General features: G+C 34.2%; 1 protein-coding gene across 10 annotated transcripts in view; it reads left to right on the top strand.

Annotated features, from left to right (window-relative positions):
• Pum2 (pumilio RNA binding family member 2) overlaps positions 1-25,047 on the top strand; it is a 74,131-nt gene that overhangs the window by 18,811 nt on the left and 30,273 nt on the right. For 4 of the 10 annotated variants that reach the window (XM_021652798.2, XM_021652799.2, XM_021652803.2 and 1 more), the window contains exons 3-10: positions 6,914-7,022; positions 12,284-12,471; positions 13,117-13,283; positions 15,890-16,160; positions 16,354-16,447; positions 19,473-19,598; positions 22,265-22,407; positions 24,263-24,401. In XM_021652798.2, coding sequence (XP_021508473.1) covers positions 6,914-7,022; positions 12,284-12,471; positions 13,117-13,283; positions 15,890-16,160; positions 16,354-16,447; positions 19,473-19,598; positions 22,265-22,407; positions 24,263-24,401 — 1,237 coding nt within the window. Of the gene's footprint in view, positions 1-326; positions 450-1,396; positions 1,471-6,913; positions 7,023-12,283; positions 12,472-13,116; positions 13,284-15,889; positions 16,161-16,353; positions 16,448-19,472; positions 19,599-22,264; positions 22,408-24,262; positions 24,402-25,047 lie in introns of all 10 variants that reach the window. The other 6 variants (XM_021652800.2, XM_021652806.2, XM_060365685.1 and 3 more) reach the window with 4 other exon arrangements.

A 25,047-nucleotide genomic window follows, 5' to 3' on the forward strand; every position in this document is an offset into this window, starting at 1 on the left:
CTACAATTTTGAATGGATGTTATCTATTAATCTATGGTTTTCTTTGGGTCACCCAGTTAACCATAACATTACATATTTTAAGGCATCTAAAATACTTAGTTTTCCATATTCCTAATGAATTTTAGAAATCTTTGATTATAAAAACTCTTGTGGACATTGCTTTGTTGTATACTATATTACACATTCAAGTGTGGACTTTGATAGTAGAAAATAACAGTAAACAGACCTAAGATATTGTAATTAATTGCTTGCTCCTGGAGATTATTTTACTTTAGTAGATTAGAGACTTTCATGAGACTCACTCCATCCAATGCTGTGCTCTTCAGATGCAGAGAGAGAGAGTCCAGTCACTCCTTTGGGCCACAAGAGGGCACCCTGCAGCTAGCTAACTCTCCCTTCAGAACAGCGTTTTCCAAAGAGTTTGTCATTTTCAGAGGACTGATTTAAGGGTGAGTTAAGGTGCTTAAGCTAAGTATTACCAAAATAAACTTGTTAGTTCAGTATTTAAAGTAAAATCTAATCTGGGCCCTAAGAAGAATTTGAGAGAGGGAATACTTTCGTTCTTCAAACCTATATATTATAGCACAATGGGTGCTTGGGCATTACCTACACACCAGTAGAGTAAATAGAGGCAATTAGAAGGACTTTTGTTTTTTCCCTGCCACTTGTTTTCTTTGTTTTTTAGAAAGTAGAGTAGCATATCTTAAATAGCAGGTCTAGGAGCATGTAATTCCAGTACTTTATGGGCCAAAGCAGTAAAGTTTTGAGCACAAGGCCAGTTTAGATTACATAGAAAGGCCCTATCTTCAAGTATTAAAATAGTAAAAGCATTTTTGAAGTGTTTCTTTCTGCCTTTCTGTCTATAAGACTTGAACTTGATTTTTGTAAGACCGAGTGAGAACACTAACATAGTTTCTAGGCTTAGTTTTTTTACTTTCATTTGTATCACGGATTTATTTACAAATTGACTTTTTCAGTTTGTAAAAAACATTTGATAAATCTAAATACACCTTTGTGGTGAAAATTATGGTCAGAAGCAGTACTTGAATTAGTTGTTTATCAGTAGGTGAAGGTTTTAGTAGAGGAGTTGAGTTGAATAGTTAAGTTAAATGAAATAAGCTAAAATCCATTCTTTATTAATAGACACATCAGGTGTGCACAACCAGGGTGATTGTAGGGCCTAAATTTCCTGCTGTCTGGTTGATGGCAAGCAGGCCACTTTTATGAGTATCCTTCATCCAGTAAAATTATATTTTTAAATAAGCTGGTTTTGTTATTTTTTTAAAACAGTTTACCACTTGATATTGTTACCTCTAGGAGATAGCTAAGAAACCTACTCAAATTTCTGTCTCTGGGTTCTCTCCCACAAGCCTTTCTATCTTTCCTCATCTCACAGGCAGCAGGGAACCTTCTGGGATTTCCTTCTTTGCCTGTCTCTCTCTCACCAGTCTTCTCCTCCTTTACTGACAGGTGAGGTGTTTTGTTTGTCTTATTCCAGAATTCAGTCATTGGAATAAATTAAAGCAGCCTGCACTTTTTGGCTCTTACATTTTCTAAAATTGCTTGTTGGGGTTGTTCTTCTAATGTAAAACAATCCCCTTTTTAATGGATTGCCCTGTTCTTTCCTTTTAAAGATAAAGTTTTATATATTGGGTCTTAAATGTATAGAGAATCATTGTGTATTCTTATAGGACTCATTTTAAATGTATCAAATTTTTTTTGTATTTATTGAGCTATCATCAGGAGGGCATTCTTTAAGTTGTCCACCCAAAGTTAGAAACAAATCTGTATTTATTCATATACTTGCTCTTTTCCCCTTCAATAGCATGTTTTTGTCAAAAAAAAAAAAAAAAACCGCTACTGATTTCCATTATCATGTAGCCTACAACAAACAAATATAACCCATAGGAAGAGGTATTTGGTTTATTAGTGTGTGTAGAGATGTAATATTTTAATCAAGTACATGGAGAGGCTCCTGCTGTCATCAGTGTGTTAGGGTACTTACTTAGAGCTGGCTCTTGTTTAATTTTGAAGTGACAGAAGAAAAGAACCTTCCTTGAAATTTTTTGAGCAACCCCAAAATTTAACTTCAGATTTGGGGGATAGTTTCATAATTATTGTGATAAATAATACTCCTACTTAGACACAATATTTTAGGAAAATTCTGTTTTAAAATCTCAGGTAGAGCCTAGCTTAGTAGTATGCCTTTAATTCCAGTACTAGAGAGGGCAGAGGTAGATCTCTGAACTCAAGGCCACCCTGGTCTACAGATTGAATGGGAGGCTAGCTAAACTTATGAAGTGAGATCCTGTCTTAAAAACAAAAAAAACTAAACAAAATCTTGAGTAATAGAGTAACTAAACAGACTTCTGTTTTTGTAGAAATTCATTTGCTATGCAATTAAAGCTGAGGTCTTTGAAAATAGAAATAAGACTAAACTCAAGTGCTCTTAGTGATCTGAATGGCTAGTAATCAGTGGAATCTAAACAGCTATGTCATCTGGCTGTGATGGTACACGCCTTTAATCCCAGCAATCAGGAAGCAGAGGCAGTCCAGTTTTAGGCAAGTGTGGTCTACAAAGCTGCAGGACCGCCAGGACTATAGAGACCCTGTGTCAAAAAACAAAACATAGAAAGTAAATCAGCTATTTCAGTTAGCATTTAAAGGATTGTAGTGTATTTATGAAATCACTGTCTCAACTATTCTTAGAGTTTATCTAAAGATGGAAGAATTAAGTAATCTTATACTTTGTTTACCTAGAGATAGTCTTAATACTGGACATTCTTAGAATTATTGATGAATTACACTAAGATGTAACGTAGTATCTTCTATAGTAGTTCAATGTAAAGAGAAAGGCCCTACAATAAATCCACTACGGATTTAAATCCCAGCAGAGTTCTTTAACAGCTGTATGCATGAATCTTTGTTGCTGTTTAAACTTCTGACTGTGCTTCCTTATGCAGAAATAGGGTTTCATCTTTCTGGGATACTTAAACTAACCCAAGAACAAAGAAAAGAAATTGCTCTAGACAATCTTTGTAATGATGTACAAAGAAATAATCAGCCAATTAAATGGCTTATATTTTGTCTGTGAAAGGTGTGTGCTAGATGATGGGTTAGACAGACTCTTGATGGTTTTTCATTGTGGTCTCAATCTTATAACTAGGTGTTTTTTGTTTGTTGTTGTTGTTGTTGTTTTCAAATAAGAAAATTGAAAAGTAAAATTACTACTATCTTTTATTTACACAAAAGATTAAAGACTAGAAAAGCACAGTTTTAGGGATTTAGGAAATTTCTTTTTTTTTTTTTTGTCTTTTGTGAAATTGTATTATAAGTAGAGTGATCTTATATCTTAATTTGGGAGGGTAATTCAATTATGATCTCTTGTCATAATGTCCCTTGAAAGTATTTGAGTTTAGAGATTAGCTATAATATGAACTTAATTTCAAACAAGATGCTAGTTAGCTAGCTTGAGATTTTTGCTTAAAAGTTTATAGTAGAAAAGTATGATGCATAAGTATACCTCCTGAAATGCTAGAGCAGGAATTGGGTTGTTTATGAGGCTATATATATATATATATACACATGTATATATATATACAAGTTCCTTACTGATTTCTTTCTTTTTTGTTTGTTTGTTTGTTTTAAAGATTCAGTTATTATTTATACAGTATATAGTACTCTGCCTGCATGTGTGCCTGTAAGCCAGAAAGAGGGCACCAGATCAAAGTATAGATGGTTGTGAGCCACCATGCGGTTGCTGGGAATTGAACTCAGGACCTTTGGAAGAACAGCAAGTGCTCTTAACCTCTGAGCCATATCTCCAGCCACCCCCCCCCCCTACTGATTTCTTAACTATGGAGAGGGCAAGCCATAAATTCTTTCTAGAGGAATTAAAAAAAAATGTATGTCAGCCATATCTTAGTTTCAAGGATGGAAGAACAAGGTGACAAGAAACATGGAGTTTCCCAACCATGGTCTAGGGTCAGAGCTTTGTGAGTTAGAGCACTAGTAGGAAGATAATATAATTTCTAGAAGCCTTGTTTTCTATAATGTGAATTCTTAATTTACACTGTATTGTATGTCATCAAAGAATTTATGGAGATGTGTTTCTGTCTCAGTTCATTTAACCTTATTTTTTTCCCCAGTTTTTGTTTTAGCGCTTTGTTTCTTGAATAGTTGCTTTCTCTTATGTTTAATCTATTTTAAACTATGGTTCACAAGCTAAGAAGAACACTTAAATTACTGTTTAAATAGTCACAGAAGGTATTTTTAAGGAGGCAGGGAGATAACTGAGTGGGCAATAGTGCTTGCTTTGCAAGCCTGAGGACTTGAGTTCAGATTCCCATCACCCATGTAAAAAGCCATAGCTGCCAGTACCTGTAACACCAGCCATAGTCAGATCCCAAAAGCTCACTGGCTAGCCAGCCTACCCAAAAAGGTGTGGCAAGAGACTTTGTCTCAAGGTAGATACGCAGAGGGCCATAGATAAAGACAGTTTGCTCTGGCCTCCAGACCAGTGTGCATGCACTGCATACAGTACACACATACTCACTAAAAGCACTTTTTTTAATTAAAAAGCATTTCTAGAGTATACTGAAGGTCTTTAGTGGAAGTGTTCATTTTAGCTCAATTATTTCCTTTTGCAGCTAATAAGCTATACATTTGCAAATTAAATACAGTTTTTCAAAAAGTGCTTGGCAAAATTGGCATATTGAATATTCAACATGGGTTTTTCTCCCCTATATAAGCAATATACATTTATTTTATTTTATTTTTTCCTGTGGTGCTGAGGATGGAACCCATAACCTTGTTTAAGAGCTAGGTGGGTTCTTTGCCATTATGATAATTGCTAGTTCTGCATTTTGCAGTTTAAAGCAGTGGTCTGTGAAGGCACTCAGGGAATATTATCTCAGGTGGAATAGTCTCCTCAGTGGAATACTGTTATTTCTACTCTCTCAGAAGATGAATGCTTCAACGAGCCACTTCTGTGCCCACGATTAGTTCTCCGATTAGTTAAAACTTTATCTTATATTATTTAAATATATAAAATAAGATGTTTTATAGTTATTGGAGTCTTTGTCAGGGGAGATTATTCATTAAAATGTCTGTCTGGTAGTCACAGCATATAATTTTATAGCTCAGAAAGAAAGGTCCTAACTTGTAAAGCTGAATTTTCAAAGGGGGCGTGACTTCTTAAAAATTAAAGTTTTATAAAAGACCTATAAATTAGGAACATGGCTTCTTTCCATTCAACATTGCTTCTCAGTTTGGTAATAACACTATCATTTAGTTTTTATGCATTTTATCTACATTTCCCACCATTTATAACCAACCTCTTTTGATTTTCCAAAGTGTCTTTGAGATCCATGTATTTTCTTAGCTCTTTTCTGCCAGTACCCTCTTAGTCCTTACTGTCCTGGCTTTGTTGTGATTTTTCCTATACTGGCTTCCTTTTCTCTAGTTTTCCGTATTCTGTCAGTTGTCACTACAGCTTGAGTTGCTTTCCAAGACATATTCTCTGTCATTCTTGCTAATCTGTCTTGAATTCCTGTTGCTTTAGTAAAACTTTTCTGTTTCTTAACATGCCTATAAGGGTCTTTATAATCCCATGGTTAGCTTTCCAGTGTTAAATTTGGGTTGTCTTATATCTTCTATATGTATAATACTGTATTTTCTTAAGTTTTGCTTTTGTTCATGGTTTCCTGTTTGATTTATGCTTATTTTATTCCTCACCTTGCAACTTGCCCCACCCCCTGCAAATACACACTACATTTCTCAGACTCTAAATCAGGTATTACTGAATTATGTCTTATTTCTGTTTGTAAATTCTTTGAAGAGGGTCATCATGTCTTTAAAAAGGCAAACACAGGTAACTAGTGTGATCAATGTAGTAGTAGAAGTATATACAGATCTGATTATGAGTGTTAAATGACTTGGCATTTAAGTAGTAAGGATGAAAACGATGTCTTATGAGTGCTTACTTAAAACGCCAAATGTATGTCCGAGAAAAGTAATATTTTAAAACAAACGTAATTCTGCTTTCAAGTGTCAAGGATAGAGAGTAATAAGTGAGTAGTCCTGACTGATGTAATTTTTACGTTAACATGTAGAATAGAACATTAGACCTTGAGATTTTTATCTCAAAAGTATTTTTAGGGTTTCTCTTTGTGTGTCTTCTGTTACTCATGGCTTTCTGATTAGGAATTGACAGATAGGTACTATTCAAGAGCTAGTAAAATTTGTGAAGTTTACTTCTAGTGAATAACTGGAAAATGAAAAAAAAATACTTTCTTTTCTGGAAGTTTGACAAGAGATTGAGAGGCAGCTTTTAGAAGTAAAAGAACTTTATTAATGTATTTGAACATTTTTATTATCTTGAGCAAGAAATTTATTAAGTCTTTTAAAGAGAATTGTATACAAAGAAAATCATGAATGGGTGTGGTGAGATGGCTGAGTGGTTAAGAGCTCATGTTGCTCCTTCAGAGGACCTGGGTTCAGTTCCCAGCATTCACATGATGGCTCACAACCATCTGTAATTCCAGACTAAGGGGATCTGATACCTTCTTTTGATCCCTTTAGGCACTAAGCACACATGTGATACACATATATACACACAGACAAAGCTCTCACACAAAGTGAGTAAATATCTAATAAAATTTTTAAAAAGAAAATCTGGATATAACAAAAATGTTTGAAACTAGTATTAAAGGCCTAGAGTTATTAGAGCCAGTACACAAATGAGGAGTTACCTTGCTGTTTGTTGAGATAGCTTGGAAAATAGATTATTCAAAGGTACTCAAAGGCTAACATGTACATATAAGTGATAGGTTTGCAGTTCCTTAGAGACTTATTCTTTGTAAATTATATAACATTATAAAAGCTTTTTCTTTTTCTTTTCCCTTTGAAATAGCTTTTGCCTACCAAAAAATTTTGGGAACCTGATGATTCAACAAAAGATGGACAAAAAGGCATATTTCTTGGGGATGATGAATGGAGAGAGACTGCATGGGGAACTTCTCGTAAGTTATTGGGATTTGGGTAAAAATTATTAAAATTCGATTTTTAAAAAATTCGTCCTATCTTTAAACAATTTAGGGAAAAACTTTGTGATACCTTTGTTGGATTATAGTTTAGATTTTTTCTTTATTTTATTTTATTTTTATCTTGAGGCAGGCCTTTTCTGTGTAGCCTTGGTTGCTCTGGAAGTTACCCTGTAGACCAGGCTGGTCTGCCGCTGCTTCTGCGGTGCTAGATTTAAAGACACATGCCACCAGTCTGGCTTTAGTTTAACAGCAGTTAGGTCTTACCTGAAAATACACTTTCTTGATTAGATAGATCTTTTGTTTTTAATTAACTCTGATAAAATCCTAATAAACTACTAGAGGACTCATTAACTTACCAGATTTTCTGTTTTAAATTCTACTGAGTGGGAGTGACAGATTTATCTAACAGCACTTCAGTTTAGCATTGTAAAATATTAGCCTCATCCAGAAATGATTTAGATTAGTGATACAGACCTCCTAAAAACAACAGGTAAAAATATTTTTTGATTACTATTAAATAGCAAGAAAATTAAACCTAAGAAACTATTAAGAGAAAGGAACTTGGCACGTAATGAATAATAACCTGTAGAATAATGCTGTAGAAATCACAGCATTTATTTGTAAATTCTAAAATACTTTGACACATTTTGTTAAAATGATTGAATCAGGTTTGAGGGCTAGGTAGGTAAATATGTTTTACAAATATTTTCTCTTATGGTTGTTGAGTGTAATACAGCTTGGGTATGTTATACAAAGTGAACAAAGTAAGAAAAATCCAAAATTCCTAACCTACATTTTACAAATTTGTCTTAGGGGTTCAGTAAGAATAGGAATATACATGGCGTTGCATGAGGAGGTCAGAGGACACCTTATAGGAATCAACTTTTATCATGGGGGATGCAAGAGCCTTCACCCACAGGGGCATTTTTTCCAGCCTTATGTTTGAAAATAAATTAATAGATGTTTCTTTCCATTTTGTTTTTTTCTCTAAAAGATTTGTTTTATTTTATGAGTGTTTTGCCTTATAGGCACTACATGTGTGCCTTGTGCCCAGGACATCAGAAGAAGGCATCAGGCTCCCTGGAACTAGAGTTGTGAACCACCTTGTGGGGTGCTGTCAACTGAGCCTTGGAACTTTTCAAGAGCAAGTGCTCTTAACTGTTGAGTCATTGCTCCAGACCAGTACATTTTTTTTAATTAAACTTAAAAATATCATCCAAATCATTAAGATTTGTTGAGATTTAAAATTTTGTTGTTTAAAAATTTTTTGTTACTTGTAAAGTAAATGCTTCAAAGTTAAAACCCCAAAGGTAAGGGCATTGTAGAAAATTTATAGGTCAAAATTTTTTTATTTTATTTTTAATTTATTTTTTTATTTATTACAATTTATTCACTTTGTATCCCAGCTGTAGCCCCACCGTCATTCCCTCCCAATCTCACCCTTCCTCCCCCTTCTCCCACACCACTTCCCTAGTCCACTGATAGGAGAGGTCCTCTTCCCCTTCCATCTTAACCTTATCCTATCACTATTTGCAAATGATATGATAATATACATGAGTGACCACAAAAGTTCTACCACGGAACTCCTACAGTTGATAAACACCTTCAGCAAAGTGGCTGGATACAAACTTAATTAAAAAAAAAATCAGTAGCCCTCCTGTATGCAAAAGACAAATGGGTTGGGAAAAACATTAGAAAAACAACACCCTTTACAATGGCCACAAAAGACATAAAAGTACCTTGCTGTAACTCTTAACTAAGCCAAGCCAAAGACTTGTATGAAAAAAAAACTTCAAGTCATTGAAGAAAGAAATAGAAGAAGATATCAGAAGATGGAAAGATCTCCCATGCTCATGGCTTGGCAAGATTGACATGGAAAAAAATGGCCATCTTACCAAAAGCAATCTACAGATTCAATCCTTCCAGGATCTCTCTTCTCCAGATCAGGTGAAGAGAGAACCCTGTTGAGAAAGGGTGTCCATTGTCATAGAGCACGCTCAGACTATCTGGAAACATCAGACTTCCTCTTAACCAGCAGAGTCCCACACCTATAAGTAGCATATCCTTTACTTAGGAGCCTAGGTACTTAATAACTTGATTGTTTTAAAAGTTGAGTAAGGTGATGGAGACAGGCAGAACTCTGAGATATGGCCAGTAGCAAGAACCTGTTTAATGTAAAGCAAAACAAAACTGGAAGAGATGCAGGCTAGAGAAATGGATAAGAACCTGTGCTGCTCTTATAGGGGACCTGAGCTTGGCTCATGCACCCACATCAAGTGGTTTTTAACATTTTGTAATTCCATCTTCTAGGCATCTATCTCCCTCTTTTCATCTTTGTAGGCACTTCTCTAAAGTGTGTTTGTTACACACAAAATTAAAAACTAAATTTAAAGTTGAATGGGTAATTACTAAGTTATACTTTTAGAGTGTTTTTTCATGCCAAGTATTTTGTGGTAGAACATGGTCATGAAAGGTTATTTTCAAGTTGAATGGCAGAGAAAATGTCAGTTTTATAATTTTAATCAGTTCGTGAGGCATTCTTCCTAACTAGCACATAGCTTAAATTTTGATGAGCACTAGTTTTACCAGAAGTCATGAAGAAATTATAAATAATGGAATTTTGTTTACTTAACAGGTATATATTGAATACCAGGCAAATACAAATACGAGTAATGCATTTCTTGCTGTCAGGAAATTGTCATTATTTTCAAAGGAATTTATTGAGGCAGGGAATTATGGCACATACCTTTAATCCCTACACTTGGGGTATAGAGGCAAGCGGATCTCTTTTAAGTTGAAGGCCAGCCTAGTCTACATTATGTGTTCCATACCTATCAAGACTACATAGTGATATCTTGTGTTCAAAAAAGAAAGCACTTACTGCACAAGCCTGGTGACCTGAGTTCTATCCCAGAACTCATGGAAGAGTGGACAAAGAGAACGATCAAAGTTGTCCTCTGACTTTTGTGTTTGCTCCATGGAATCCGAATACACAACATACACGTAATAATAAAGTTTTAAAATTATTTTTTTCTGCTACATGAGAGGTCTAATATATTAATTCCTCAAGGTTAAGTGATATGGTAGTCAGTTTGGTTATACTTTTTTTTTTTTTTTTTTTTAAGCTTGTTTCAAACCTTGAGACTTTGGAACATGTTAGTTTCTGTAACAAAAATACTCTCCTTCATTGTTTCACTTTCTAAGCCACTCTTCCTTCATATGCAAGTTAAATATTTCCTTTTTTTGAATTCCCCTTAAGACTGGGGAGAATCAATTACCCTGTTTTATATTTCTGTAATACTCTGGAGTATTTTTGAGGGATTTTATCCGATTTTGATTGTTCTGTATTAAATGTAACCTTGTGCTGGCCTGGAACTCACAGTGTAGTAGAGGCTAACCTTGAAATTCAGATAGTCCTGCTTTCACCTCTCAAGTGCTGAAATCACAGGTGGGCATCACTACACCCATCTGATACAATGTTAGGGACCAAACTCATTCCCATGCATGCTCAGCAATCACTACCAATTAAGCTACAGCCTCACTCTCCATACTCATTGTTTTTGATGGTAAAATTTGTATGCTGGCTACTTTTATGTCATCTTGACATAGCATACAGTTGTCTGAAAGGACGCAATGTCAGTTGAGACAATGTCTCTATAAGATCCAGCTTGTAGGGCATTTCCTTGATTAGTGATTGGGGGGAGGGCCCAGCCAATGATAGGTGGTGCAATCCTTGTGCTGGTCTTATAGTTCTATAAGAAAGCAGGCTGAGCAAGCCAGATAAGCAAGACAGTAAGCCACGCTCCTCCGTGGCCTTTACATCAGCTGTACCTTCAGGTTTCTGCCCTGTTTGAGTTCCTGCCATCACTGCTTTTGATGATGAACTGTTACATGGAACTGTGAGTGAATAAACTCCTTCCTTCTCAAGTTACTTTTGGTGCTGTTTCATCACAGCAACAGTAACCCTAACTAAGACAGGTTGTCTTGTTCTTGGATTCCCCATTGTATTGTAATGCCTGTCATGAATCAGAGTATATACTAATATTTAAACTGTGAGGATAAATGATTAAAGAAAAGGTATAATGACAAATCTCTTACGGATACAAGTGGGAAATAAAAGGGTCTTAATAACTAATTGAAGTACCATTACTTTTAAGAGTTACTATAGTAATGAAATAAGTGAATACACCAATGGTATTCAACTTGGATCATTAGTTTAAGGACTAAAACGAATTGAGTATTGCTTCTGCTTATAAATGAGCCAGAGTTAACAAATAGCTTTTTGGTTTCTTTAAACACAATTTTTAGCAATAAAAACTTTGAATGCTGCCTCTAATTAATGGATTCTATTTAAATTATGCTAGCTCTTAGATGTTAAAAATTACCTTCTGTTTTCAACAAAGGCATTTATGTTGGATCCATACTTTTGTTCCAACATTTTTAAGTCTTTATCTGATATTTGGGGTTTTCACCATGAACATAAAATTCTGGGATTTAATTGATTTTTTTTTAACTGATTGGCATTTAGTTTGTTAATAACAATGTGTTCTAGATCTCTGTGGTGTAGCTTGAAAATTGCTACCACTTGTTTTTTTTTCTTTTAGTCCTAAAGGCTTAAGTCTATTTTTCTGCATCATTTATATTTTTGGTTTGACTCTTTTGTGTAAGTTCCTATCACTAAATAAAACTCCTGTCATGGCATGTTGGCACATGCCTATGATCCCAGCACTCAGGGAAGCAGAGGCAGGCAGATGGATCTCTCTGAGTTCAAGGTTAGCCTGGTCTGCAAATTGAGTCAAGGACACAAACAAACCTCTTGTAAAGTTGGGAGAACCAACTCCACTAACCTGACTTTTTGTCTGTATTTTCAAGAAATATGTTTTTAGGCCATGAGGTGATTCATTGGTAAAGGCACTTAAAATCAAGCATGACAACTTGAGTTCTATCTCTTATATCATGTCAAGGTGGAAGGAGAGAACTGTCTATATGTAATTGTCCTCTGACTTAAACACACAAATGTACAAATAATAAATGTATAATAAATACGCACAAATAATAAAATGTATCATTTGAAAAAAGCTGCCCCAACTATTCAGAATGAAGAAATTGTTTATTATGAGTATAACAAAAATAGACTAAAAGGATGTACTGATTTTTCTTAAATTAATGTTAGTTCGTATAACTGCTATTTTCTTTGGCTTAAAAATAAAACTGTATTGTGTTTTTCTTCTAAACAGATCATTCAATGTCCCAGCCTATTATGGTACAGAGAAGATCTGGACAGAGTTTTCATGGAAACAGTGAAGTAAATGCAATTCTTTCTCCGCGCTCAGAAAGTGGAGGCCTTGGTGTGAGCATGGTAGAATATGTATTAAGTTCCTCTCCTGCTGATAAATTGGATTCTCGATTTAGGAAGGGAACTTTTGTAAGTATTTTGAATGAAAATTTAATATTTCCATTTGTTTGACTTATAGCATTTTGTTCTTTTATTTCTTCCTTTTGACATAAGATCTTACTATGTACCCTTGGCTAACCTGGAAGTCACTGTGTAGACTAGTGACTTCATGGCAGTCATCCTGGCATTACAAATATGGGCCACTGTTTCCAGCATAGTCAGCTTGGGTTTTTTTTGCCCATAGAACAGAAAGAAGCTTTCAAGCTATTTACAGTTTGTTTACTTAGTTCATGAAATTGCAGAATAATTTCAAGTATTTATATTTTAACTGTTAACAAAATCATATTTTAAAACTCTGTTTGCAAAGGTAAAATTGCATTGCTCCTGAGAGTACTTAATGTATAACTAAATCAAATTGTGTAAGAATTAAATATTTTAATCTTACTGTGGTGTTACTGCTTTTCCTGTACCGCTATAGTTAAGGTTGACTTAGCTCTTCTGTTATAAATCCCTAGTTTGTACTCAGATTTTTGGCCTTTGCTAAATTAATTCACTTACAAAGTTAAATTGTTGCTTTTATCATTACATGCACTACAGGGTAGTTTTAGACTACCTTTTGGTGCCTTTTTTTCTGTTTATTAAGTATTGAGAATCAAACAGATTCTTTTTCCTCAGGGTACTAGAGATGCTGAAACAGATGGACCTGAGAAAGGAGATCAAAAAGGCAAGGCTTCTCCATTTGAGGAGGACCAAAACAGAGATCTTAAACAAGATGATGAGGACTCTAAAATAAATGGCAGAGGTTTGCCAAATGGAATGGATGCCGATTGCAAAGATTTTAAGTAAGATTTTTAACTTTTTCAAGAAGAAAAACATAATCTGTTTTAGGAGTTATTACAGTTAGTTGATGTGATTGATTTAGACGGTTTTCCAACTTAGGGTTACTTTATTTTCTTTGCACCTTGTGTTAATCTGGATGAGTTTTTTTTTTTCCCCCATAAAATTAGTTATGAGTCATTAACAATTTTCAAAATCTTATATAAAACAGGGTGTTATGTTGGAAGAGTAATGTTAGAAGCTGCTATTTTTATCTACTATTAACTAAATTAGAATTTTTTCCTCTGCTAATTAGTAAATTATAGGTATAATATTTTTTCACTTTCTTCAAATTGGGCTTAAGTATATTCCGATGGAATTTTTCTCTTGTATTGCTGTATTAACTACTTTGCTATCTCCTGCCACTTGATTTTTCTCATCTTAGATATATGAGTCAATATTAGCTTAAGAACCAGTGTTTTTTCTTAATACAATACAAAATGTGCTAATACATAATTACTTCTTCAAATAGGAAATAGTTAGCTTTTAAGCTTTGAATTCTTGAATACTCTTTTTAGTAGTTTCTAGCAGATAAATAGGTTTTCTTTTAGTCATCGGTTTTAAATGAAGCACAGCACACTTTTCTGTAGGCTAGAAAGTTGATGCTTCAGGCTGACCCCTATAGTTTCCAGTTGGTAGTCAAGCTTCATCGTGGAACTTTAGATAAAAGGATAGTTACTTGATGCATTTTATATTTCTGTACTTTCTGCCTTCATGTAACAGAGCAGAATAATAGTCTGTTAAAGTACCATTTCATCTCCTCCTAGTGCAAAAAAGCATCCAAAACCAGTAAACCTCTTTTGACAAAAAAAAAAAATACATCTAATGTTCTTTATTTAGAATGTTTTCCCAATTTTGTTTTTCTGCTACTTAGTGAAGGTCAGGCATATAAAACTCAGTTGAATATATATTTATAATTGAAGTGTTAATATACCATTAACTATAGCAAGAAAATAGCACCACTGATAGCACAATATTTCTTTTTCTCTGCTTTTGCTGTATTGAGTTGTTTTATGTACAAGGTTATTTCTCCTTTTTAAACATTAATACGAATTAGTATTTTTTTGTTCCATTAGGTTTTAAATACGTGTTTGAAATTACTAATTAAATATAATATCAGTTACTATTTGACATGTGAAAACACTTCCAAAAAATCTATGTGGCTATATGGTCTCTTTTTCAAGTTTATCACTAAAATTTGTCATAACATTCATTCATATACATTTATATATTCATATATATGTGGAATAAAACTGAACTGAAATGAATGACTTTGAGAACCATTCCACCATTTTGAATTGACTAACTGGAAAGAAATTCTGTTTGTTTTGTTTTTTGTTTGTTTTTTCTTAAATGTTTCAAGTGAAAAAAAAAAACAAAAACAAACGGTTGAACTGTTATTCCCACCAAGGTAGGTATGGCTAAAGGCAAAATTTGAAATTTGAAATCTAATATTGCAAAGACAGTGATTGAATTAGAAAGAGCATGAATGTTTAAATGACTAGTGGTCTGTTCATAAAATTAAAGAATTACTTTTTAAATCACTCTGTATATGATGGCAAACTTACGCTGGTATGGAACACCTTAAATTTAGGGGCTGTTAGGTTTGATGGGACAACTGGTGTTAAGGCAGTTTCCACTAAACGTCCTTTGAGTGTGCTGTGAATGCATGGTTTCTCAGAGCAGGCTCCTATGTAAATTGTGTAGAAGAGAGGATGAAGTTAGGATTACAAACAATGTCAAAAGAATGTTAGAAACAGGAAGGATGTTGATGCAAAGAGAAACCGATAGTGAAATTTTAACTCAGTATTGATGAATTTCTTGGGAAAACTAGAGTAGTATGGCAGACCGATGGTGGGCTTTATTTTGTTTTTATAGAATTTTTGTTTGTGTATGTTCTGTATACTTTTAAGTTTTCTTAAATTTCTATGTTTATACTTCTTTTGCTGATATAAGGCTTTCTTTCATGAAGGCAGGCTGCTTGGTTGGCTGCTACTCACTTTCTAGCTCCCTCTTTCTCTCTTAGCTAGAACTACCCAGTCATACACTCATTTTCATTAAAGAAACAGACTAAAAAGATAAAAGGATTTGCTCAGAAAAAAATTTTAAAAGTTATAGTCATATTTTAGCCTTTTGTGTTAGTTTAGATTTCTTTCAATAATGAAAACCATACCTGTGATTTCTGGTAGGTTTTTTTGATAGAGTTTTCTTTTGAACTTTGTCATATTTGCTATCTAAATTTAATAGTCTTGTTTTTCGTACTTACTTTTTGTGTATGATTTTAGACAACAGTCTTAGGAAGTATAGTCCTAAATTTTAAAAACTTGTCTTGCCTGTGTAATTGAGTTATGTAATTATGCTATTCAAATTGAGGAAAGTAATGATACTAAAACTACTGAAACTGTCTTCTTAAGTAGTTACTAAATAGGAAAAATGTGAGAAATGGAATAATTGATGGCTCAGTAAACTTTAATTATGCTTTATATTTTGGGACCATTTGTCTTTTCAGATTTTACCATTTTACCCTTTGACTTGACACTTTTACTCATTGTGCTTTTCTGTCTTTATTTAGTCGTACTCCTGGAAGTCGTCAAGCCTCTCCAACTGAAGTAGTTGAGCGCCTTGGCCCCGGTACTAATCCCCCAGAAGGATTGGGTCCTCTTCCTAATCCGACAGTTAATAAACCACTTGTTGAAGAATTTTCAAATCCTGAAACTCAGAATCTGGATGCCATGGACCAAGTTGGTCTAGATTCCTTACAGTTTGACTATCCTGGTAATCAGGTACCCATGGACTCTTCAGGAGCTACTGTAGGCCTTTTTGACTACAATTCTCAGCAGCAGGTAAAACATGCTTGTTTAAGGAATCTCCTTAACAATTTAGGAAAAGTAGTTTTTGACACTTAATGCATTATTGATTAGAATATCATTTTTGTTAAGAAAGGTCTGCAGAGAAGTCTTTTAAATAGTCACAGATTTCTGATAAGAATTGCAGTGTTTTGGTATTAATCTTTGTATTAATTGTTTTCCCGGATAGCTCTTTCAGAGGACTAATGCACTAACAGTTCAGCAGTTAACTGCAGCTCAACAGCAGCAATATGCATTAGCAGCAGCTCAGCAGCCACATATAGGTAAGTCTTTATAAATTATTCTTTTTGTTAAAGTATATAAAATGTTTCCTTTTTTCATTCCTTGAAATAAAATGTCTTGGTGACATTTTGTTAACTTTCCAAAACACCTTTGAGGTTAGTAATAATAGATTACATATCAAGGATTGATTAATGGAGGGAATTGTTTTTGATTATTTGCTTCATTGGTTAAATATCTGTCTGTAATTTTGGCCAGCAAGGTGGTTTAGTAGGTTTGTCACAAAGTTTAATGGCCCGAATTTAATGTTAATCCCCAGGATCTATGTTGAAGGTGTTGCTCCACAGGTTGTCTTCTGACCTCAACATGTGTACTGTGGCATGAAAATACATACACACATACATTTTGAAATTTGAAAATCTATACTTTGATAAAAGTTGTTAGTCCCTCAGATTTTTTCAGTGAATAGGTGAGAATCAAATGTCCAGAAATGAAATGTTACTATTTATATCTGCTAGCCAGTCAAAATGATCATTTTTAAAATTATTCAAAAACATAAATCCTAAGAAATTTTCTTTAAAATTATTAACATTTTTGTTTGTTTGTTTCTTCAAGACAAGGTAGCTTCTCTGTGTAGCCTTGGCTGTACTGGAACTGACTAGACTAGGCTGGCCTCTGACTCTCAGAGATCCACCTGTCTCTGCCTCCAAAGTGCTAAGATGAAAGCATGTGCCACCACTCTGCAGTAACTTTTTTGTTTGTTTGTTTTGGTTTTTGGTTTTTTTTAATTAGGGTTTCTCTCTGTAGCCTTGGCTGTCCTGGACTCGCCTTGTAGACCGGGATGGCTTTGAACTCACTAAGGTCTTCCTGCCTCTGTGTCTCTGAGTGCTGGGATTACAGACATGCACCACCTCCACCAGCTCCAGCAAATTCTTTGACATCTAGTTCTATCTAATGTGAATTAACTCACCCATACGTTTATTACTGATTAAGTTTAGTACATATTTTGTTGTCTATATTAGGTTTAGTTAGTTTTGTCTTTGTTTCTTGTTTTTCCTACCATTTACACATCTTTACTGTTTATTAATATAGATAAATCCTGCTAATAGCTGTTTTATTTTTCCTCTCAGCTCTGAGTTTAAATATATTTTGGGGATTCATTTGTTTGAAACTTGAAGTTTTGTTTTTGATATTTGTCTCAGAAAAATGAAACTAGGAAATTAGTAAAAAACGAAATATAAAATGGGGACTTGTTCGGGTATATTAAGACAGTACTTATGGTGATTAAAAGTATGGCATTGGCTTAAGAACATTGGTGGATAAATACGTTAATAAACAGGTGTGTGTTTAGGGAAGGCTGATAGCATGAATTAAGATCTTTTAAGATCTTTTAAAAATTATTTATTGTGTACTGTATATATATATAGAAGTAGGGGCGTAAGTTTTTGCTAGGCCTGCCAGCCGGCACTCTTACCCACTTTTAATAACCTTGAAACCCAATTTGTTATATAGCCAAGAATGACCTTCTGTTCATCTTGCTTCCACTTTCCAGTGCTGAAATTATAGATGTGTATCACCATGCCATATATCAATTTCAAAGCATAATGGTTATTTGAAAAAAGCTGGAGATAATTGAATCTCTTTTCTTGGATTGAAAAATTTAAATTAAAAAGTAAGAGTTATGAAATATTGTCACATTTTGCCTTATTGATAGTAAAAGAACCATAAGTTAAAGCTGATTTACGTAGTTCACTGGTTTACTTTACATTGGTAGGTGACAACAAAGTTTGATAGGTTCCTCCTTTGGTAAGTTGTAAATACCATAAAATTTTTTGAAGAAACACATTTTTAAAAAGTAAATCCTAGCTTTTCGGTTTCTTTTTTAGTGGCTTATGTAGAGCATCAATACTTGCACATAATTTTCTGTTCCTATAATAGTTAAATCCATAATATATAAAACTAGGAAGAACCTAATTTTAGACTTTATTATTGTGTATGTGTGTTCATTCCTGTACACGCACAGGTGTGTACATGAGTGCCCAAGGAGGCCAGAATTATCAGATATTCCTAGGCTGGAGTCACAGGCAGTTGCATCTGGGCATGAAATTGTTTGTGTTGCAGTCTATCTTAGAAACCCTGTCTCAAAAAGAAAAACACTCATCTTCATTCTCTATCATTTAAAGTTGGGTCTCTTTATCTCTTTAAATGTATTTAATTTTAAATACATTCATTTTTATTATTTCCTTCCCTTTTCAATTTGTCTTACTTTCCAGAAGAGAGTTTTGTCAGTACATTTTCCAGCAACTGGCAGAGAGTATATTTGGCAATTGTCAATGCCTAGACATTCCTTCTCTTTTGATAATACTGAAAATGCATAGTTTTCTACCCTTTTTTGGCTTTTTACCTAATCCATATGGGCTTATATTAAGTGTAGAAATCAACTTAATAGTCAGAAAAATACTTAAAGTTTCTCTCTTTTAAATTCTTGTATCACCTTGAGGACAAAGTCCGAACTGCTTGGGATGAACCTGGAAATTCTTGATGAATCTTCTGGGTATAGTTCAGTTATTCTGTACTCTATAAGTTCTTTATCCTGTCAACCACTCAACAAAGTTTGGTAGGTGTTATTTTCTGTGTTAATAGAACACATTTAACTGTATTCTCATTGGTAATTTACTTATTTTTGTATCATTCTCACTAAATTCTTAGCTTAATCATCCTTAAAGATTGAGTGAGACCTACAGAACAGAAATCTACAGCTGAGCACTGTATTTATTGGGAGCTGACCCTGTACGTTTATTTTATACTTTAATATCACACATTTCATAGAAGTGTTAACTGACACTGTATAGTTATTCTATACTTTTAGTATCATTTCATGTATTTATTATCTACAGAAGTTCCATAAAACCACTGGTGTTACATCTGTTGTGTAAATAGGGGTTACTCAATAAAAGTTTGAACCCATATCAGATGCTGTCCCACCCCAGATTCAAAATAGAAGTGTTTTTACCTAGTGAGGAGATATTTTACATTTCCATTTACTATTTCTCACCCTTTTAAATATAGCTGGTGTGTTCTCAGCAGGCCTTGCTCCAGCTGCATTTGTGCCAAATCCATATATCATTAGTGCTGCTCCTCCAGGGACCGACCCGTATACTGCAGCAGGACTGGCTGCAGCAGCAACATTAGCAGGTAACTTATTGTTAATCCTTGTTCCTTGTTAGGAATTTGGTTTTAATTTTGATGTAAGTGGGGTTTTTTTTTGGGGGGGGGGTCTACGAGCAATTTGAAGTTTCTCTGAGAAACTAATATATTGTCCATAATAGACTGAAATTTTCAGGGAGTTAATCTTTCAATTATGCTATTACAGGGCAGCAACACTGCAACAATAACTTTGTCATCTCTACGTGTAGTTGGTTTATATTTCTAGTTTGTAGTTTAGAAATCCTGCAATGTGGAACATACATCTTCATTTAAATAACCAATCTCAATACTCTCAAAACAAAATGATATTTCTTTTCAGAAAATAATTTGGAGGTAGGTGAAATTCTTGAAGAGAATACATATCTAAAGCATTTCTTAAGCTTTACAAGCAATCCTGGGGTACAGTATGGAAGGAACTTTATTGAAAGTTGTTCTTCAAACCAAAGCTATATTAATTGCTTGGGTAAATTAAAGAAAATGTACATGCTTGTCAGATGCAGTCTTATTGACAGAACAGTTTGTTGGTCTTAAGTAAAATCATTGGGGAAGTTTGATTTAAGTTGAATTGGCTACAAATACAAAAATTCAGTTCTTAAACATGGTTTTATTGATTATAGAGGCAAGAATGTGTTATTGTCATTCTTGGGTTCACTGGCATGACTCTGCAGGTGGACTAACTTTGAAAGCGTTACTGGTACTTCTGACTTTCAAAGATGAAATGAATACCACCAGTTAGTATTTATGACTGTTGGACAGTCCACCATTTTGTGGAGATTGACAGTTTTCAAATCTACGACATTACTTTTAAAAGTTGGAGAAAAAAAGCTATTTTCACATTCTTATTTGCTGCCTAAACTACTACACTGAAAGAAACCTGTCAGCAGCTTTTTATGTAGAAATCTGTACCATGTGATTCCATAACATGTGCAGTTTTCTGATGCCATTTAACTAGATTAGTATATTAATGTTATACATGGGATGTATATTTGTGTGTGTGTGTATATATATATATATATACATGCATGCATGTGTGTATGCATATGTATACAAACATTTACCCACAGGACTGAAAGAAGCAACTTCAAGAAGTCATTTAATGCATCCTATATAGTTAACTTAGGCCTTTGATTATCACAGTGACTATAAAGTAGTAGTGAAGTATAAGACAGAAAATACAAGTTTGCTGGTTTTTTTTTGGTTACCCATGATAGAATAATGTAAAGGAACAGATAAAAATAATTTAGTAGTGTATGTGATTTGATCCAAGATGTCCAAAGTGTCCAAAATACTGTAGTTTTAATATCTAATTAATATTTTTAAAATATTAATAGATTTTGCATTGCTCTTTATGCTAAATCTCAGGATCCTAATGTACTTATAGAGCACATCTTGATTAGGACTCTTGCTCAGCAGCCACACTAATTTCTGCCTATGTTGAATAGAGCGGCTCCTGGTAGTTTGACTGAGTTTGTTTTTACACTAAATTACTTCTTTTCATTTTTTTATGTGTTCTGACATTCTTCACCATAGGTTGTGTTTAAATCGCTATATTTAGAAATATAGTTTGCTTTTAAGTTCGTAAGAGCTTTTAATGTGAGTGATTTGGTATTTATGCCAGGCTTTATTTTCTTCTAAAATACTTTCTTCTAAGTTGAAAATAGTGAAATTGGGTTTTTAAAGTAAACAAGTTAATTACCCTAATTTGATTTGATGTGGCACCAGCACGTTTGTTGTGGCTGTCAGAAATCAGGACATTTACTCATTACCTTTTTGGTGGAACTTTTTTGCTCTGTATAAACTATATAATCAAATATCTGGAACAAAATAGATCAGAAGCAGTTTTTCTGTTTCTCCTAGTTTGCTTCCTTTACTCATATTTTCTTTGCTTGAATCATCTAGTTCTTGTCTTGACTACCTAGTCTCATTTCTCTGACCACATAAACACTGGTGTCTCAATGTTTATTTTTATATAACTCTCAGTTGATTGTAAGGATGGTGACTCATTCTATTTTAAATAGGAAAAATGTCTTTAAACTAAAGGCTTACATTTTATATACTGTTCGTTTCTTGCAAGCCTGTTCCCTAGTGTTCTTACACACTAAAAATTAAAATTTTTTTTAAATAAAAAATATTTTTACTGAATTAATGAATTCTTAAGTGTTACAGTTTTATGAGCTAATGTATCACCATGTTACTTGTGTGTATCTATACTAGACCCGTACATTGGCAGTCAGTACATGTGAGTGTGCAACCGTCGGTTCATGGGTAGGTGGCCTTGAGTTTTGCTTCAAGTCTATTCAGTAAGGCCATGGTGTCATGAACACTCTTTGGTAATCAGTACTAAGCTGGATATGGTGATGGTACAAGTACTTGGAAAGCTGGTGCAAGACATTATGAGTTTGAGACCAGTTGGCTACAGACTGGGACTGTCCATTTAACAAAGACAAACAAATCTATACCTGAATGATAGTATGTCTTAATAGAATCAGAAAAAGATTGTGGTATAAGTGTGCAGAAAGATTATAAAGTTATAGTCAGCTTTTAAACTTTTATAGTCTTATGCTTGTCTCCTTTTATAATTTAATGGTAACTGATCTATATAAAATCTAGTGATTTTTTTTTTTTTTTCTTTTGGTGGGCTGTGTGGGGTTTAGGTCCAGCAGTAGTTCCACCTCAGTATTACGGTGTTCCATGGGGGGTGTATCCAGCCAATTTATTTCAGCAACAAGCTGCAGCTGCGGCAAACAGCACAGCCAATCAGCAAGCAGCATCACAAGCTCAGCCTGGACAGCAGCAGGTAGGCCTTTGTTCATGAAATAATAGCCTCAGGATTTTTTAAATTCTTCGAGTGTTTGGTATTTAAAAGATGTCTTGTTTCCTCAAAGCGTGGTGCTTAGTATATTGTTAATGCACAACTACTTACTTTTATTATTTTAATTTTCTGATCATCATTTGAAAGTTTGATGTGACCAGACCTTGGTGGCAAAACACCTTTAATCACAGCAGAGGCAAGTGGATTTCTATGGGTTTGAGGCCAGCTTGGTCTATAGAGCTAATTCCAGGACTGCCAGGATGACACAAACAAAACCCTGTCTCAGAAGAAAACAAAACAAGGTTTCTTGTGTTCTATTTGTTATTTTGCTTTCTTCAAATATCTAGCAATTTTAAAGTTTATTTTTATCACTTCTGAAAAGTTGCTAATATGCCTGAAGTGGTGAGTGTCTCTAATCGCCATTACCACCAGGAAGCTGAAGCCAGCCCATCATGAATAGTAAGGCCTTATTTCAAGAAACAGCAAAATATACTTAAAAATTTTTTTTATTCTTTGAAAAAGGGTTTCTCTGTGTATCCTTGACTGTCTTTGGACTTTCTTTGTAGATCAGGCTGGTCTCGAACTCACAGAGATCCGCCTGCCACTTCCTTCCGAGTGTTGGAATCAAGGACATGTGCTACTGTGCCCAGCTAAAAAAATATACATTCTTGATATCCTTATCAAAGAGCTCGCTCTTTCATTTGTCTTCAGATGTTTAAGTTGTTACATAATATTTTGTTTAGTAAAGGGAGACATATTTAAATGCATTACATTTTTAATCAAGTAAAGGTGAGACATTTTCACTGCAAATTACCTTTAATTTTTCAAACAAAGTATTAATTAGTGGAGTTTTTTTGATTGGGCTCTACTATATAGCCTTGGAGGGTATATATGTATCACCATGTTACTTGTGTCTATCTATACTAGACCCGTAAGTAAACTTACAGAGATACTACTCCTAGCTGAGCCTCCATAGATAATATTTGAAAGGGCTTGAAATAAAATAATCCTGATAAATGTAAGCACAGTGTTGATAAATAAGAATTCTGGCTGCTATCTTCATCTTATTTCTACAAAAGCAACTTTGTAAGTACCTTGTTGCTTACTTGCTAACTAGTTTTTGCTATGAATTTTATTTAATATTTTCTAATGCTATTTTTATATAGTGCTTTGTGTAAGCTATAATTTAGATCGGCCTTTAGTATATCATATAGCATCATTTAATGATTTACCTTTTAACTTATGTCTTTGGCCAGGTGTGTTGTGTGTAAACTTCGAATGAATCCACTGCCCTTAATTATTTGTATATTTGTAAAATATATTATTAATCTAATCATGGCTGTATTTTATTTAAGAGCGCTCTACCTTTTTTTTTTTTAAGTTACTTTGTTATTTTTCACACTAAGGTTTCATATTTAAATGAGGTTGTTTGTTTTGCTAAAGTTTGCCAGATTTCTTTTCTTTTTTTTGTGAGTGTTTTGTTGTTGTTGTTTGGTGTTTGTGTTGGTTCGGTTACTTACCATCACATTATCATAAAGACAAATTAAGTATCTCAGGTTTCAATTTGCAGCCTTAGAAAAGAATTTAAACAGAATAGTCCTCTAGTAAAGCATAACCCATGAGAAGTAACTTTTACCCAAAGACCTAGAACCTCCATGCTGCTTTATAGTTTTAAAGAACCAGTAGTGTTGTTTTAATGGTAAAAATTATTTATTACTTATCATGAAAAATCTACAGTTCATTCTTTAAAGAATATCTGAAATCTACTTGTGATAAGTACTTAGTTGCCTTAAGATGGTTTGTTACTATATTGATTTTAACAGTCATTTCTCCTTTCTAGGTTCTTCGTCCTGGAGCAGGTCAGCGTCCTATTACTCCCAGCCAGGGCCAGCAAGGGCAGCAAGCAGAGTCACTTGCAGCAGCTGCGGCTGCAAACCCAACTTTGGCTTTTGGTCAGGGTCTTGCTGCAGGCATGCCAGGTATATAAGTAGTTTGGGGAGATGGCATTTTCTTGCTTGGGTGATTTGGGGTGGGGGGGGAGGCTCAGATTTAAAATATTAAATGAGGAGTGACTCAATCTTTGAAGCTTTGCCTAATAGAAATTTTTTTTCTCTAATTGAAATTTTATTGAAAATTCAAATCAGAGTCAGGAAATGATAGTGCACACCTTTAATCCCAGCACTTGAGAAGTAGAGACAGGCAAATCTGAGTGAATTTGAGGCCGGCCTGGTCTACAGAATGTTCTATGACAGTAAGGGCTATACAGAGAAACTCTCTCTGAAAAACATCCCCGCCCCCACCCCCTCTCTCAGATCCAGGTAATACTTAAAATCAAGTGTTGGGGTTTTTTTGTATAACCTAGTTTTGGGAATGGCAGGAATATATCAGAATTCTTAATACAACTATGGTGGGTGTTTTTTGTTTGTTTGTTTTAACTGTTTCTGGTGCGAACCACAGCATCTTTTCACTTCAGTTAACATAGCATGACAACCTCTCACATTCTAAGAGGCTCTTTTCGTAGCTGATTCTAGATTGTCACGTTAACAACTGAAATTAATGATATCACACATACTTATCTAATGCTAGGGAAGTTTATCTATTACAAAAAGCCGGGAGCAGGAGCTG

Source organism: Meriones unguiculatus, chromosome 1, assembly GCF_030254825.1.
Source record: "Meriones unguiculatus strain TT.TT164.6M chromosome 1, Bangor_MerUng_6.1, whole genome shotgun sequence".
Taxonomy (NCBI): domain Eukaryota; kingdom Metazoa; phylum Chordata; class Mammalia; order Rodentia; family Muridae; genus Meriones; species Meriones unguiculatus.